General features: G+C 39.8%; 1 protein-coding gene across 1 annotated transcript in view; it reads left to right on the forward strand.

Moving 5' to 3' along the window:
* LOC124595444 (mediator of RNA polymerase II transcription subunit 12) overlaps nucleotides 1–16,677 on the forward strand; it is a 371,808-nt gene that overhangs the window by 104,184 nt on the left and 250,947 nt on the right. Inside the window, exon 16 of the mRNA XM_047134188.1 lies at nucleotides 11,149–11,302. Within this exon, the coding sequence (XP_046990144.1) occupies nucleotides 11,149–11,302 (154 nt within the window). The remainder of the gene's footprint in view (nucleotides 1–11,148; nucleotides 11,303–16,677) is intronic.

The raw sequence follows: 16,677 nt of genomic DNA on the forward strand, positions 1-16,677 counted from the left end.
GAAGAAGAGTGCTGAAGATTATGAGGTATTGAACAGAATTGGGGAGAAGAGAAATTTGTGGCACAACTTGTCTAGAAGAAGGGATCAGTTGGTAGGATATATTCTGAGGCATCAAGGGATCACCAATTTAGTATTGGAGGGCAGCATGGAGGGTAAAAATCATAGAGGGACACCAAGAGATGAATGCACTAAACAGATTCAGAAGGATGTAGGTTACAGTAGGTACTGGGAGATGAAGAAGCTTGCACAGGATAGAGTAGCATGGAGAGCTGCATCAAACCAGTCTCTGGACTGAAGACCACAACAACAACAAATTTCAATTTTTGTAGTTTTGCCATCACTCCATAATCTTGAAAGTTTTTGAAGATTTGACATATCAAATATTTTTCTCCTCCCACGTGGAAGTCACTATTGATAGATCATCAATGTATAAGGTAAGCCTTTGTAATAACTCCTGGCCAAGGACAGTATCTAGTGCAGCAGTAGAAACACCAACAATTACGTTCAAACAAACAGCAGAACTTTGAGTTGATAACTCCTTCCTACAAAAATGAAAGCCATATATTTGCATGAATCCTCATCAACTGGAACTGTCAATACAGTGTGCACAAGTCAATAGCAGTTAAATACTTCACGCTATGGACTCTCTGAATCTGCACTTCTGTGTTCTCTGAGCAAGTTTTCACTTGTACATTAATTTCGTTGATAGCCCTCACATCTGTAACCAGTCAAATACTACCACCTACTTTTGCCACTGCTAAATAACAGATTACAATACTGGCTCATCGAAGATTTTATCGTGTACCAGTTAAAATTCTTCTGATATCTTTAGTTACAACAGAGCTTTGAGCCCAAGGAATGGAGTGCGACAGATAGCAAAATGATTCATGTGGCTTTACGTTTAGATGACATGTATACACTTTGATTATACACAGTTTCTCTTCAAAAATGGTGATATAATTTAATAAAACACTTGGCGAGTGTCCTCACTGCTCTTCACTTGAATAAGTTGAATCCAACTTCTTTTGTTTTATTTGTTCTCTTAAATCACTGATATTTTCAACCTCCAGTTGCTGCAACCATAGTTCAGAATTCTCTTTCGCTATGTATTATACTTGTGTGTGTTGGTAATATCTGCCTTAGCCAACCACAGTTTTAATCAGTTCCATGACTACCTCTGTGCCATCAATTATTAGCATACAAATACCTGTTGAGAGGTCAGTCACAGCTTGTCTCTCACAGAGAAAATCAGTTCTCATTATGCAGTCCATCACTAAGGAATTTGCCTTTGGAGAACATGCCTATTGTTGCTCAGTTTCCTAATTTTAAGAGGGAACATGCCTAGTGTTGCTTGATTTCCTAATTTTAACAGTAGGTGAACTTTCCATTTTATATTTCAGGACCTGGTGCCAACAGCTCCCAGTACACAACAGTTACTCAATTGCAAGATGAATATGTCAAGTTTCTCACAAATCCTACTATACAGTTCAGTCAATATTTTATTTGCTGCAGCTTCTATATCTATTATAATTGGAATGAGGATATCTCTACATAAGACCTGAGTGCTGACTGCCACACTGTCTTACGTGTATTCTTACATTGATTGTCATTACCTTCCAAGTCTTCTCTTATATTGAGTCCTTTATAATACCAGGTGAGTTGGATTTCTTTTATTTCACCCAAATCAACCTCACAGCCGGGACTCAATGCAGTTGAGTTTATTTTCCTCTTGTGATGTTGACAGTTGGTTCATATTGTCTGTCCCCATTCTCTCAACATTCATGTCATTCCATTCTTGATCACATTATAATCCCCTGATGTGTGCTGCCACTGTCTATTGCTGGCATGGTTTAAAATACTCTTGATTGAAACTTTTCATTATGTGGAAATGACTTGGCATCTTCGCCTATCAAGTCAGTTGAGTGTAAAAGTGACAGAAGTTCTTTGATATTAGAGTCTGCTACATTTATTAACTTTTCCCCAATGGGAATAGGTTCTTTTGCTTTTAATATATGTACATCATCACACTGCAATAGTGGGTGGTCCCAGCATCTAGTTTTGTTCAACACTTCTCAAAGATTTTCTGTAAACTTCCTTGATGGGACTGGAAATTTTACAGATTAAACACTTCCTTTCTTAGTCTCTCTTGTATACCAGTCACCAATGTTTTGCTAAGAAAGCCTTTTCCAATTTATCATAAGTCTGGCAGCATTCACTTGTTTCAGTTGCCCATAAAGCTGCATTGTCCAGTAGAAAGCCAGTTGGAAATTCTGTCTCCTGAGCCTTGGACCATGACCTAGGCTTAACACCCTGAAATTCTTCTGTGAAGACAATAGGATGAAACATCCTTTTGTTAGGGTTGAAAATTTGAAATTGTCTATGCTTATCGAGGTTTTCTTCCATCATTAAACTCGTAAAGCATGGCACAGACTTCATATCACATGGCTTATCGTGCTATACAGAAGCTAGCACTTCGTGTTGTGCATGATGAATTTTACTTCATGTTGGATCCTGAACAAAGGTTTTTTCAGAACCCTGTATCACTGTTTTATTATCATTGATTACATCCTTCACATTACATAATTCCCTTTTTATTTCATTTAATTGTCTGTCTACTGCACTACACCATAGTGGCACATCATGTTTTAATTTTTCCGTTGGCTCTAGACTGTGACTAGCACTGCAAGAGGTACACTGCGCCCCTCAGTTAAATCTAGAGAAATTTTGTTCATTGCTTCTTTGACCTTTGCATATGCCTTTGGAAACACCATTCCTCCTTGCCTGCAACCCAACAAGTAAATTCCTCGTTTAGCGATTTCCTGTTAGGCTCTTTCTGCTCATTCTGTAGCCTGTCTTGTTCAGCAGCCAAATTGTTGACTCTTTCCGATACTTCCTGAATGGTTCCCATTAAGTCAGACTATGCTTCTGTTACACTGCCTGCATAATCTGATAATGTCTGTACCCTTTCAGGTATGTCAGCATGTACTAACTTCAACACAGCTTTTTCGTTAGCTAGCTCTTTAGCCACCGTGTCATTTTTTGCTGGCAATTCTAAAAGCTTAGCCTGAATTACATCTTGTTTAGTAGCCATGTCATCCTGCTTTTTTGATAATTGCCTCCTGTGTTTTCTATAACTCAGATGCATCCTGTTTGTTGGCTGTGTCATCCTCTTTTTTTTTTCAATAATTCTGATCCTTTGCTTCCCTTTTTTTTAAATTCTAATGCCATTGCATCTTGTTTAGTGGCTGTGGCATCCTGTTTGTAAGCTCCCATAGTAGTTCTAACACTAGGGATGTGTAGACATTACCTTTTCCAGTTTGTAAATAATACTTCTAAGGGATGAGTAGGTTGTACTGTTTGCTGTACAGTCTTTTCCTCTACTATATGGACACATCCATAGTACCTGCACTTATCTTCATAATGTTCATCTGAGCAAGCGTCCTTACCATCAGGCAAATTTAAAATTTTTCACAATTACTTTGTAACATTTCACTCTTCAAAAACATAATTCTACTTCTTCCTTCTATATATCAATTTTTAACAAGAAACAGTCTCACAATGCCTATTGTGATTGTTGAAATTGTGAGTCATCTAATTTCAAGCAAAATTAAAAAAAATATACTCTCTCTGGTCAAAAAATTGCTTAACAGCTAATTAAAACTATCACACTAGATTGTGAGCAATTCTAATTAAAACTTGAAACCCAGCATCAGAAAAGTATAAATGTAAACTTGCCCACGCTGCTGTTTTTGTGAAACGATCTCATTGACTCTGCACACTAAAAGTTAAGTTCCCCTCCTTTAGGTTTCTCTCACCACTCAGCCTCAGTTATATCAGTACATGAAACAAAAAGTTACACAAATTTTGATTTCCTGACGGATGTAGTTGGAGCTTTACTGTAGTCCATACTTTGATCAACAAGGCATTGGCCAACTAGAATTGGAACTGCTGCTTCCAGGTGACATGGATGGTAAAGGTCTGTCAGTAACAACTTGCAAGAAATCTATTTCAATGAAGATATTGCAATCATAGGGCAAAATTCCACATGTCTTGAATGCTACCATGATGTTTGAAGGAGTAAGGCTTTTCAGATGAGTACTCTCTCAACTGGCAGCAATTTCATAGATCATGATTGGTTTTCCTGGGTGTTGCATTAATCAAACATAAATTGCAACATCATATGTAAGATTAAAAGGTTTAAACATTCTGACATCCAGTGGCTGAAGCCTGTTCATCGAATGTGAAGGAACAGCCAAGGTTGTGACGCCACTATGTTTTGCCTGGTTTCAGACATACTAGCAAGATGGCTCTCAGGGTTGTCATAAATTAATAAGAAGAATTTTCCTTTGAACTTGGTGATTGTTTTATGAATTGTTTCATTGGTTCATAAAAAGTTCCACATTCATCCAATTAGAGGTTGAAGCTAGACCCAGGCTTGCAGGAGGTGCTTCACTCATCGTGTGCTCTGTAAAACACAGTCTTGAAAAGACTAGGAGTGGTGGAACACTGTTCCTGCAGCACTCAATACACAGCAAGTTGTTACAAATGCCCCTTTTTCAGCACTTGTCGCTTTTGGATACTTGCTTTATTCCTCATTCAGCAATTATCTTGATATGTTCCTTCAGTTTTGTTGTTGTGCTGGTTTCATCCAGATTAAAGATCTATGTTTCATCAGCAAAACTGGGGCTTCTCTTAATAACTTCTTCTAGGTTACCAGAAAACATTTTTACATCGTAATTGTTGAATGCAATTGCCCTTGACAGTCTGCATCCTTCTGGCATTATATTGACAGTGTTGGGTGCCGTTTAAGAAATCCCCGTATCCATTTTACTCAAGCACCTTTTTTGGCATTCCAGGTCTCGGGTATTTTCTAATTATTCTTTACAGCTGGTTCATAGGCTGGTTTTCTATGTTCTACAAATGGCAGCCCATAGAACATTTTTGTACATGTAATTAATTATGACACCAAGACTGATTCTCCTTAATCACTAAAGATTTGTCTGATACATTAATTAGGAGTCATGCAAGTTCTTCATGGGTGATTCCTTATATTTCTTTACATATTGTGCCAATGTCTGAAATGGCAGCTGTAATTCCTTCCCCACAGATCAAATACTACACTACAGATCAAATACTTACTACCAAGTCAACGGCTTGCCTCATACACCCAGATGTAAATGACCCTATCTGGATTTTCATTTTACAATCCCTTTGTATAGTTCTAAAATGTAAAGTAAATCCAATCAAAACTATCAAACAATAGAAAATCTAGGATGTGTGTGCAGTCGTGTTTGTGAGTTGCATTTGTGTGTGTGTGTGTGTGTGTGTGTGTGTGTGTGTGTGTGTGAGCGCGCGCGCACATATGTGTACCTATTGATCACAAAGGCCATTGGCTGAAAGCTTTAAGTGTGAAAATCTTTTTGTTGTGCCTATCTGCAACTCGGCATCTCCGCTATATGGTGAGTAGCAACTTTCCTAAAATTCATAAGGAGCAATTTGAATTTTTCTCAGCATCAGCAGGAATTGCCATTTATTGTGCAATGCTTCCCTTACACAGGATAATGTATTGTGCAGTATATTGAGCATTTATCAGTATTAGTAAACTCTGCAAACTTCAATATATTTTAAAAACCATCATTACTGCTCTGACAGTGTCAATATTATTGCACCTACTCAATATTATGTCAGGGCTCGTTAAGCCATACCAGACTGGCAATATATTTTGTAAATCCCAGCATTCTGAGTTAACAAATTATTTGGATCTGTCAGGTACTTTTCATCACAGCTCCTGTGTATAGAGGGGAAAATGAATAGTACCTTTTACATCATGGAGGTTTTAGAATGTGAAATACTACCCCTCCTTCATACAGCTCTCCATGCCAGATTTCAGTAAGATCATTCCCAGCCATGTGTCGTGAAGAATGTACAGGTCTTCTTCAATAGACGCTACTTCTCTGGCCAGCATGTTTGTCTGATACATCATTTATCAAAGATATTTGACATTTGGTTGTTCATCTTCAGGTTTCTCAAAGTACTCCAGCAACCACTATTAATGTTTTATGGGCTCACATACAAACAGAGTGGAAAATGTTTTTCCAGGAGCATATCCATTCCCCCTTTGACTTCAAACTACGATGTCTAGAGGTTCTGGCTGCTCCGCAAGTGAAATTAACACAATACTGCACTGTCAGAGTCAGGGATGCTGTACAGTTCTGTAATCATAATCATTTTTGTATAGTCTTGTGTGAGTCTGTGATTTAAAGTCTTGTTTATTCTTTGTGTCATTGCAATTTTGCAGATGTCAGTTTACACACGTATATAGGCTATATGCTGGCTTTTTACAAGTGTGGTACTGCCTACTTGGATGGCTTGGTGGCTTAGTAGTTTAAGTGACAGACTAGAAATCCAAGGTTCAGGTTTCAATTGTCAGTCAGTACTAGTGGTTTTTTGTGCCACCTACCGTTTCTTTCACTTCTAGCAATGATTTTTTTGTAAAGAAATGTCAATTTGCACCATAGTTTGGAGTCCATATTAAACTATAGACCCCTCCACCTATAATTGGGTGGGTAAGTTGTTCCAAAGTCAGAGGAAAGGAGGACTACCACCTAAGTTTGAAGACAATTTTACACATTTTGATTTTTAATTAACCACTTACAAGTATTTCTCTTGATGAACTCAGTTGTGGTGTATAAGTTATTGTTGTTGTAAATAAGCATAAATCTGCTCTTGAACACATTTCTGTTGTCTCTGTTGGATATTTTAGTTCACTTGGCCTAATAGTGCTTTATAACACTTTGGTAAGCTGACTAGCTTTTGGATTGAACTACAGCAGTCGCGAGAAGCTTATGGGACATTAATCAAAATATCCACGGGTGTGCTGCCGGTCTATAGTGTCCAACGGGCACAATATTTCGGCGATCAAACATGTCGCCATCATCAGGTGAACTGACGGACTGAGCTCCTGTGAACGTGCCGGCACGGAGATCTGTACGCTATGGCTGCTCAGAGGGAACTGGGTTCGGTCGCGGCGGCGGCCGATTTAAATACCCTCCGCCCGCGGCGCACTCCCACCGCTGTCCGCGCCCTGCACCACGGTCGCGGGATGCAACAGATTGCGACGACGTCTGAGATGACGTCGGTGTGATGGCTCTGTCCGCCGTGGTCGTCACAACTATACGTTTGCTCGATTTACTCTTGATTAACCCAATCGCTGGTTCCCAAGCCTTGCTAAGATTATAGCCACAGTCATGGTTTATGAGGTCGTCATTGGTGTGAATTTCGATGGCCTCTCTAACAACGCTGTCCCAGTATCTCGACGTCTGTACCAGAATCCTCGTGCGGTCATACACCATAGCGTGATTTTCCGACAAGCAATGTTCAGCGACCGCCGACTTACTCGAATACATCAGTCAAGTGTGCCTCTGGTGTTCACGGCATCGATCCTCGACGGTACGCATCGTCTGACCAATATACGACTTGCCACATTGACACGGAATCTGGTACACGCCGGCCTTCCTCAAACCGAGGTCATCTTTGGCGCTCCCCACCAGTGCACGAGTTTTATTTGGAGGACAAAACACAGTTCCGACCTGGTGTTTCTTCAGAATGCGGGCGATTTTCCCCGAGAGTGCGCCTGTGTATGGAATAAATGCAGTGCCTACCTCCTCCCTTGTGACTTCATCCATCTCAACAGGTTGTGCTGCAGTGGTTGGGCAGAGAGCACGTTGAATCTGCCACTCTGAGTACCCATTTTTGCGAAATACAGTTCTCAGATGTTCCAATTCCTGGGGTAGACTCTCTGCATCAGAGATAGTGCGCGCACTATGTACTAGAGTTTTAAGTACCCCATTCCTCTGTGAAGGGTGGTGGCAGCTGTCTGCGTGCAAATACAGTTCACCTGATGATGGCGACATGTTTGATCGCCGAAATATTGTGCCCGTTGGACACTATAGACTGGCAGCACACCCGTGGATATTTTGATTATCAAATACGCCGGGAGAAACTCAAGAATCACATTATGGGACATTAACTGTGCTGTTTTTTTGTAGCTAGTATCACAACTGTTCAAATAGATAGCTGCTAACTGTACTTATGTGAACTCTACCCATACCCATTACAGATTATATTATCTATAGTCACCCCCCCCCCCCCCCCCCAAAAAAGGAAGAAGAATTATGTTGGTCCCAAAGTTATCAATAACTTATGCCAAAAGCAACTGAATTCAAAGAGAACTGATGAAGCTAACATAAGCTACATGCAGATGAGTAACTGTAGTTGCTCATGTGAAGGACAACCATTTCTTGAGTGCCAAACCCTTAGTGTCCAAAAGCATGGGTTTGGATAGCTAAAGAAGAATCTGAAAAATAAGTTTCACTTCAGTCTGACAAAATAAACGGAGTAACATAATATTAAAATAAGAAAAAGAAAAGGAAGAGGCAGATAGGCAAAGGCAAACATCCACTGGTATCTTGCTGAAAATTGGCATTATGAGATCATGGTTGTTTGGAGAGACTGGTAAATTTACTGAAAATAAATTATGATGTTTAATTAAAATAGATCTGGTACTCAAGAAACAATATTATTTTGTTAAATAGCAGTACCATACATATTTCATTTTACATTTTTCACAGTGAGTTGGCAATGAAATGTTGAAAGTTTTCCTGTATGGTCAAAGAATTTTGGAGTAGCCTTACCCTACAACAAGAGCAGATATTAGGAAAAAAGCATATTTTATACCAGGTCTACTGACTAAGTGTAACAATATATTGTGCTTTTGAAGTCATCAAATAATGGTTTTGTTGAAGACCCTTTGTCATTTTTGAATGACAAATGTCTGACACCAGAATATTTGCTATTGCATGGAATAGAAAGCAAAAATTTATACCTTTTTATTCTACTTTTGGAAACAAATGAAGCCTGTTTTTATTTATTACTCTGTATGGTATGAAATAGTTTAACACCCAATGTCATTACTTCAGAAATAACACAATATTTTCAATGAAAATGCTGTGTGAAAGAAAATAATTTGTTCCAATGAAAACACAGTTTATTGTTACAATTGCTCATAAGCCCTGGAAGGAAATAATCATTTTCCCCAAATCTGATCTTTCTCTAGGCCAAGACCCATACAACATGTATTGAGCATTGTGGTGAATATCAATATTTAATTGTTAACTCAGTGTAAAAGATATCAAACAAAATGTTCCTGCTATCTTAAAGATGAACCTATAGTTTGAAAACAATGCTGAAGAGTCAAAGAAACTCGTACCCCTGCCTAATATCATGTAGGGCCCCCACGAGTATCTGGAAGTGCCGCAACATGGGAATGGACTCTACTAAGGTATGAAGTAGTACTGGGCGGAATTGACACCATGAATCCTGCTGGGCTGTCCATAAATCCGTAAGAGTATGAGGGGGTGGAGATCTCGTCTGAGCAGCACGTTGCAAGGCATACCAGATATGATCAATAATATTCATGTCTGTGGAGTTTGGTAGGCAGTGGAAGTGTTTAAACTCAGAAGAGGGTTCCTGGAGCCAATCTGTTGCAATATTGGACATGTGGGGTGTCGCACTGCCCTGCTGGAATTGCCCATGTCTGTTGGAATGCACAATGGACATGAATGGGTCCAGGTGATCAGACAGGATGCTTACGTACATGTCACCTGTCAGAGTTGTATCTAGACGTATCAGTGGTCCCATATCACTCCAACTGCACACACCCACACTATTACAGTGTCTCCACCAGCTTGAACAGTCCCCTGCTGACATGCAGGATCCATGGATGCATGAGGTTGACTCCATACCCATACACGTCCATCTGCTCAATACAATTCGAAACGAGACTTGTCCAACCAGGCAACATGTTTCCAGTCATCAACAGACCAATGTCAGTGTTGACAGGCCCAGGCGAGCCGTAAAGCTTTGTGTCATGCAGTCATGAAGGGTATACGAGTGAGCCTTTGGCTCTGAAAGCCCATATTGGTGATGTTTCATTGAATGGTTCACATGCGGACACTTGTTGTTGGCCCAGCATTGAAATCTGCAGCAATTTGCAGAAGGATTGCACTTCTGTCATGTTGAATGATTCACTTCAGTCATCGTTGGTCCCGTTCTTGCAGGATATTTTTCCAGCCACAGCGATGTCAGAATTTTGATGTTTTACCGGATTCCTGATATTCACGGTACACTTGTGAAATAGTCATACGGAAAAATCCCTACTTCATCACTACGTCAGAGTTGCTGTATCCCATCCACATAAGCCGACTATAACACCACGTTCAAACTCACTTAAATGTTGACAACCTGTCATTGTAGCAACAGTAACCAATCTAACAACTGCACCTGATATTCGTTTTATATAGAGGTTGCAGACCACAGCGCCATATTATGCCTGTTTTCGTATCGAATATGCATGCCTATACCAGTTTCTTTGTCGCTTCAGTGTTATGAATAATGTGACTATTTAACAATGTCATATAATGACATTATTTGTTATGTTGTGAGACCAAAGAAGCATCGCCTTTGGTCCCCCAACATAATGTGACAATATCCTTGGATGACACATACAAAGCAGTGGACCCAGATAAGTACAAATTATGTAATAATGGGTAGTCACAGATTTATTTTCGGTAAAACTCTGTTTGCACCCATTTGGTTTCAATATGTATTATTTTACAAGAAATCAGTGATTTTCTTGTAGTTTTATTAACTTTCTTTTTCCTTTTCTCTTATTGCACTGATTTCATACAAACAACTGGCACATGCATAGCAGTTCACTACATGACTTACAGTAGCAGTGGATTATCACAAAACTGCCTACAGTTTCATACTTTCTGCAGCATTCCAAAGCCCCCAGTGTACTCTTTGAAGCAGGTTGGCTGATATTGTGTCCAGTGAGTTAATAACCTATATAACCCTCAAGACTCTATGAGCGTGACTGTAGTACACTACCTCAGTGTTATCATTCAAAACTGGTAATGTTGAGAGTAATTAATAAGTTCCTGAAGTGGCAGAAATCCAAAGAGAACTTTTTTTCATGTCAGACAGTCAAATGACCTCAGACAGGATCTATTTTTATTAATTGATATCCTTGTAATTTATAAAATTCCTTTGCCATTTGATCTGTATTTATTACGAATATATTTTCAGGATGAACCATTTAGTATGCATGATTGCAATCAGCGCCATGTCTTGCTGTATGGAGTGGGAAGAGTCCGTGATGAAGCCAGGCATTTGGTGAAACGCATGACAAAGGAGATCTGTAAGCTATTTAGCAAGAAGTTCAGCATTGATGTAGCTGAAGGTAAACTCACAAATTTGACTCAAGTCATTTTTAACTATCAGTTTAAGATGTATGCTAGCTTCTTCATATAATACTATATGTAATAAAAACAGCCACAAGTTGTGGAAGGTATTAGTCAAAAGTTCTTGACCTAGGTTTCAGCCCATATAAATGGACCTTCTTCAGAAGTCTTATTACATTTTATATGCAGACCATGATGTGCTGCCAATAGGCTTAGTCATAATTAAAATTTAGTCATAAAAAAAGCCCTCTGTCATACGTAAAATAATACACATATTAGATGTGGCTTGTGTGACCAGTAATGGATAAACGTGCAACTATCAGTATGACTAAGCCTTTTGGCAGTACATCCTGGTCAGCATGTAAAACATAATAAGACGTCAGAAGAAGGCTCATTTATATGGGCTGAAACCTAGGTCCAGAGTTTTTGACTACTATCTTCCACGACTGGTGGCTATTTTTATTACATATGCACAGTTGCTGCTGCAGCCATGCTTAAGATTCATATAATACTGTTACATAACAGAAATACGTTGTGGGCAAATGTAAAATTTGCTCAAAGCTCTCTACCCAGCAGCAAGCTAAGGCAAGCAGTCCCTAGAGTGCTCCTCCAGGGCATCAAACACTCGCCTGCTTCGATGTGGTTGAACTCTGTCTTTCGTGAACCACATCTTGTCGAAATCAGGTCACTACGGACAATCGGGATGAAATCATCTTCCAAAACCTTCACTCACCATTTGGTACTCACTGTGCCATAAGGAATATTGCATTGATTATTCTGTGACTGGAATTATGTTGAGACTGGAACTGGGGAAAGGCAAAGGCAAAGGTCCTGAGTTTGAGTCTTGGTTTGGCACACAGTTTTAATCTGCCAGGAAGTTTCATATCAGTGCACACTTTGCTGCAGAGTGAAAATTTCATTCTGGAAACATCCCCCAGGCTGTGGCAAAGCCATGTCTCCACAATATCCTTTCTTCCAGGAGTGCTAGTTCTGCAAGGTTCGCAGGAGAGAGCTTCTGTGAAGTTTGGAAGGTAGGAGACAAGGTACTGGTGGAATTAAAGCTGTGAGGATGAGTCATGAGTTGTGCTTGGGTAGCTTAGATGGTAGAGCACTTGCCTGCGAAAGGCAAAGCTCCCGAGTTCGAGTCTCGGTCCAGCACACAGTTTTAATCTGCCAGGAAGTTTCATATCAGAGCACACTCCACTGCAGAGTGAAAATTTCACTCTGTTAAGGTTATAAATTCCTGTTTTGCTATTCTTGTATCATTACTCCACTGCGTGCTGATCAGCCCGCACCACTATACTCCATGCTCTGTCATCCCAACAACAGTAGCAGTCTCAATCCAGACCTCTAAAAATTGATGTCAGAAGTGTTTACATTCGCACCCACCACTGTAGCAGAACCACATCTACAACATAATCACCACCACCTTCTGGACCTCCATGCTAACACTGTGCTGTGCAGTGAATGAGCAGTTTTCTGTTGGCCTTTCTGATTGTGTTATTGTTAGTGGCCACGTTGAATTGTACGGACATTAATTCCACTCCCAGAGTGTCATTTGTTAAACTGCGGGAACCAGCAGACTTGTCTTTTTCCAGCGAAAGTACTAGAGAAACGTACTTAATGCCAGTGAGGTGCAAAGTTTGTAATTTATAAGGCCATGAATTGCCCCGTACTAGGACTATAGTAGCTACAAGTGATATTTGTAGAAGTTTTGGCCACTTGACACAGGGCTGTTCAGAGTTACGTTGTGCTATAACCTGGTATATGAATTAATTTATTTTATTGTTGTGTGTAATATACATGTAGTTTTCCCGTATATTTATTTTGTAACAGCTGTAGTAGAATCCTCAGAATGGTGGAAACATGTTGCTGCAATGGCTGAAACTGTCACCACTTTAACAGAATAATTAAAAACGTATGTGCAGGAAAATATAAGACATATATAAGCAAGTTGAAACCTTACAGGCTGCTGTATAGTACATGCAATCAAGGTCATGAGAAGCTAAGATCATGTTACATACACCCTGCTATCCTCTCAATCCATCAACAGCAAATTTAATGATCAATTTTTCCAGAAAAACAACACAGGATCTCACAGTGTTCATTAAGAGATTATTAGCTACCACCAAATTATGCTATTGGACAAATCAAACATGATTGCATATAGCTGACTTACGGTTAATGGACAAAGCTACAACATTTTTTAATGTATTGTGAGGTACATAGCAAGGTAGGAATGTTCCAGGAGCTGGCTGATGGTTTGCTCTAGTGCTGCCATAAGCAAAACATCAAAGATGAAGATTAGGTGCAGAGGTCTAATGGATCAGTGGAATCTTTTTTCAATAGAATCCAGTAGATTAATGTACAGACATAAGAGCTACACAGAGGGCAGGAGCTGAAGCAGTTACCTTGTGTGAAGCTGAAAATAGGGCTCTTGGTGTTTTATTACAGGTTATGTGTGGCAGGATGTCATGCAGAGTCAGGACACAGAATATATCTGACCTGGCTGAAGCTGTAAGGATCACCCAGTTGGAAGAAATTGGTATTGCTAGGACAGGGTGAACACCATGTCTTCACTTTTGTAGTAAAATGCTACAGGTGTGGTCATAAGTTTCATCCGCAGAAGCAGTGTCCCCAACCATATTATTATGAGTGCAGTCGAGTTGGTCACAAGGTACAGAGTGCAGGAATAAGAATGAAGGAAACATCAGGAAAGTGTCTGTTAAAAAAAGAAGAATGTATCACCCATTGGAAAGTGTTTCCAGTAGAACAGAACACTGCACACACATGTATTGAGGTGGAATGCTGCTTGTTACGCATCATTCAGAGCAACGAAGGTGCGAGGGGGTAACCAAAAAAACCAGAATAACATTGCGGTTGGTGGAGCTTCTGTAATATGCCTTTCTGCCGCTCGGAGTGTACAGCGGAACTCATTGCCAGTTCAGTGCCGCCTTTGTTGTCGACCTGAACAATGTTCAGCTGTAAAATTTTGTTTCCTACTTGGCAAAATGCTGCTGAAACTGTTTTATTGTCGAAAACAGCTTACTGAGATAAAGCTATGCGAAAAACTCAAGTGTATAAGTGGTTTGCTTGATTTAAAAATGGCGACATGTTGATTGGCGACAAACTTCATTCTGGATATCCATCACCTGCCGGAATTGAAGAAAATATTGAAAAAATTTGAGAGCTTGTGCTCACAGATCATCCACAGATGTTGTAAGAAGATTGCGCAACAGTGTTCGTGAAAAAAAAAAAGTGGGACAGACAGGAGACTGTTTCTTCCACCACAACAACACATCTTCACACACAGCCATCTCGGTTAGTCAGTTTTTGGCTAAAAATGGCACACCATCAACAGAACAGGCTCTGCTAATGGTATACTACGCTTTTCAGATTGCTGGCAATGGGCTCTACACAACGCTGGTGACTACTTTGAAGGACAGTAACAGGTGCAAACATGCCACTATTTAAGGTCCAACCCTCATAACAGTTGTATACCTTGTGCACAGAAGGCTGATCTTAGCCACTGAAAAGTTCCATTGCAGAGATTTCCAGAAACAAACAAACTAAAGAGAAAACTTTTCCCAATACATTAAAATGGAAGCAGTCCCAGACCCTCTAGCTAACACAGTAGCACAAGCCATAGTTGGCTAAATAATTGGATCTTCAAGTTCAGAATACCAGATACCTAGTAACAGACCAAGGTATAAATTTGGTATCAGGTCTAATGAAGCAGTTGTGTGATTTGCTTCACATTTGCAACTTAAGAACAAGTTCCTTCCAGTCACAAGCAAATGGACAAACAGATAAGGTTCACAGTAACAGCCAACGCAATAAATGGGACACATACCAAGCATTGATAATTTCAGCGCACAATTCTTAAGTTCACTCTAGTTCACCATATGAGGGTGGTATACATAGAAAAATGCCATGATAAAAAGCCAAGCTTGGAGCTGACAGCGAGACAGTAAAAGAATTCGCAAAATGTGTACGTGAGGTTTGGCAAAAAGTAAAATGAGCCAATACAAAGGCATTAGAACATCAGGAACACCAAGCGAGGTGGCACAGTGGTTAGCACACTGGACTCACATTCCGGAGGATAATGGTTCATACCCGCATCCAACCATCCTGATTTAGGCTTTCCGTGATTTCCCTAAATCGCTCCAAGCAAATGCCGGGATGGTTCCTTTGAAAGGGCTCGGCCGACTTCCTTCCCCATCCTACCCTAATTCGATGAGACCGATGACCTTGCTGTTTGGTCTCCTCCCCCAAACAACCCCAACATCAGGAACAAATAGGGCAAAATAAACTCATAATACAAATTTGGTCAGTGGGTATTACTAACCAACCCATATACACCGAAAGACAAAACCATTAAGTTTTTAACTGTGTTCAATGGCCCTTATCAAGCCATTGAAATAACATCACTGGTAAATATGAGTTGCAATTGCCAACGAAAACATTTGTTGTTTACATAAGCAGGTTTAAACCATTCAAAGGAACTGTTGGTGCTTTACCACAATATCTGTAAAAAGGTGCCCAAAAATGTTAGGAAACAGGTGTATAATGATGATCAAGAGATATTCAATATGCCTTACACACTAAGATTGCTATTAAGAAGTTATGATGAAACTGTATTATACTGTTTTAGAGTTTGCTGTAAATTTGTCATCCTTAAGTGTAGTTGTGTATATGTTGAAATATCATGTATGATAGGGTTCAGAAATTTGTATTGAGTAGAGGAGAGTTTATTTTCTTTTTCTTTACATGTATGCACGTTTTCGAAATAGGGTAAGAATTGATGAAACATTCCTTTCTCTTAGCTGGCTTATCACTATGGATGTACCAGAAGTTATTGTAGTCCTGATAACACTTCACTTTGTCATGGAAGGAGTACCTTTGTCTACCATACAGCAACCCTTGAAGTTAGTTCTGATAGAGCAAAACTGCATGTATCTCCATTCAGTTTTGGATAGAGGGCATGAATGCACAGTTCTAGTGTTTTACAATTCACCCTTGTCTGATAAAATGGGTAATGGTAAACAGGTGGATCCAAATACAAGCACAAGAAGAATTATAAATCTCAGAACAAAGAGAAGCTTACATCCTCATTTCATTAGAGGAGTTATAAGAATTTATAATAAAAAAACATCACAGTTTGCCTAGTTAGAGCTTCAGACTAATGTTCAGGCATGAAATTACAATGAAATCCAGACCTTTAGCTGCTTACAGGCATTGATAAATATCAACAGGGACAGTTGTAAATGTGTGCCCCAATCGGGACTCGAACCTGAGATATCCTGCTTGCATGGCAGACGCTCTATCCGTCGGAGCCACCGAGGACACAGAGAATAGTGTCATTGCAGGAGGA

Source organism: Schistocerca americana, chromosome 2 (assembly GCF_021461395.2).
Source record: "Schistocerca americana isolate TAMUIC-IGC-003095 chromosome 2, iqSchAmer2.1, whole genome shotgun sequence".
NCBI classification, from domain to species: domain Eukaryota; kingdom Metazoa; phylum Arthropoda; class Insecta; order Orthoptera; family Acrididae; genus Schistocerca; species Schistocerca americana.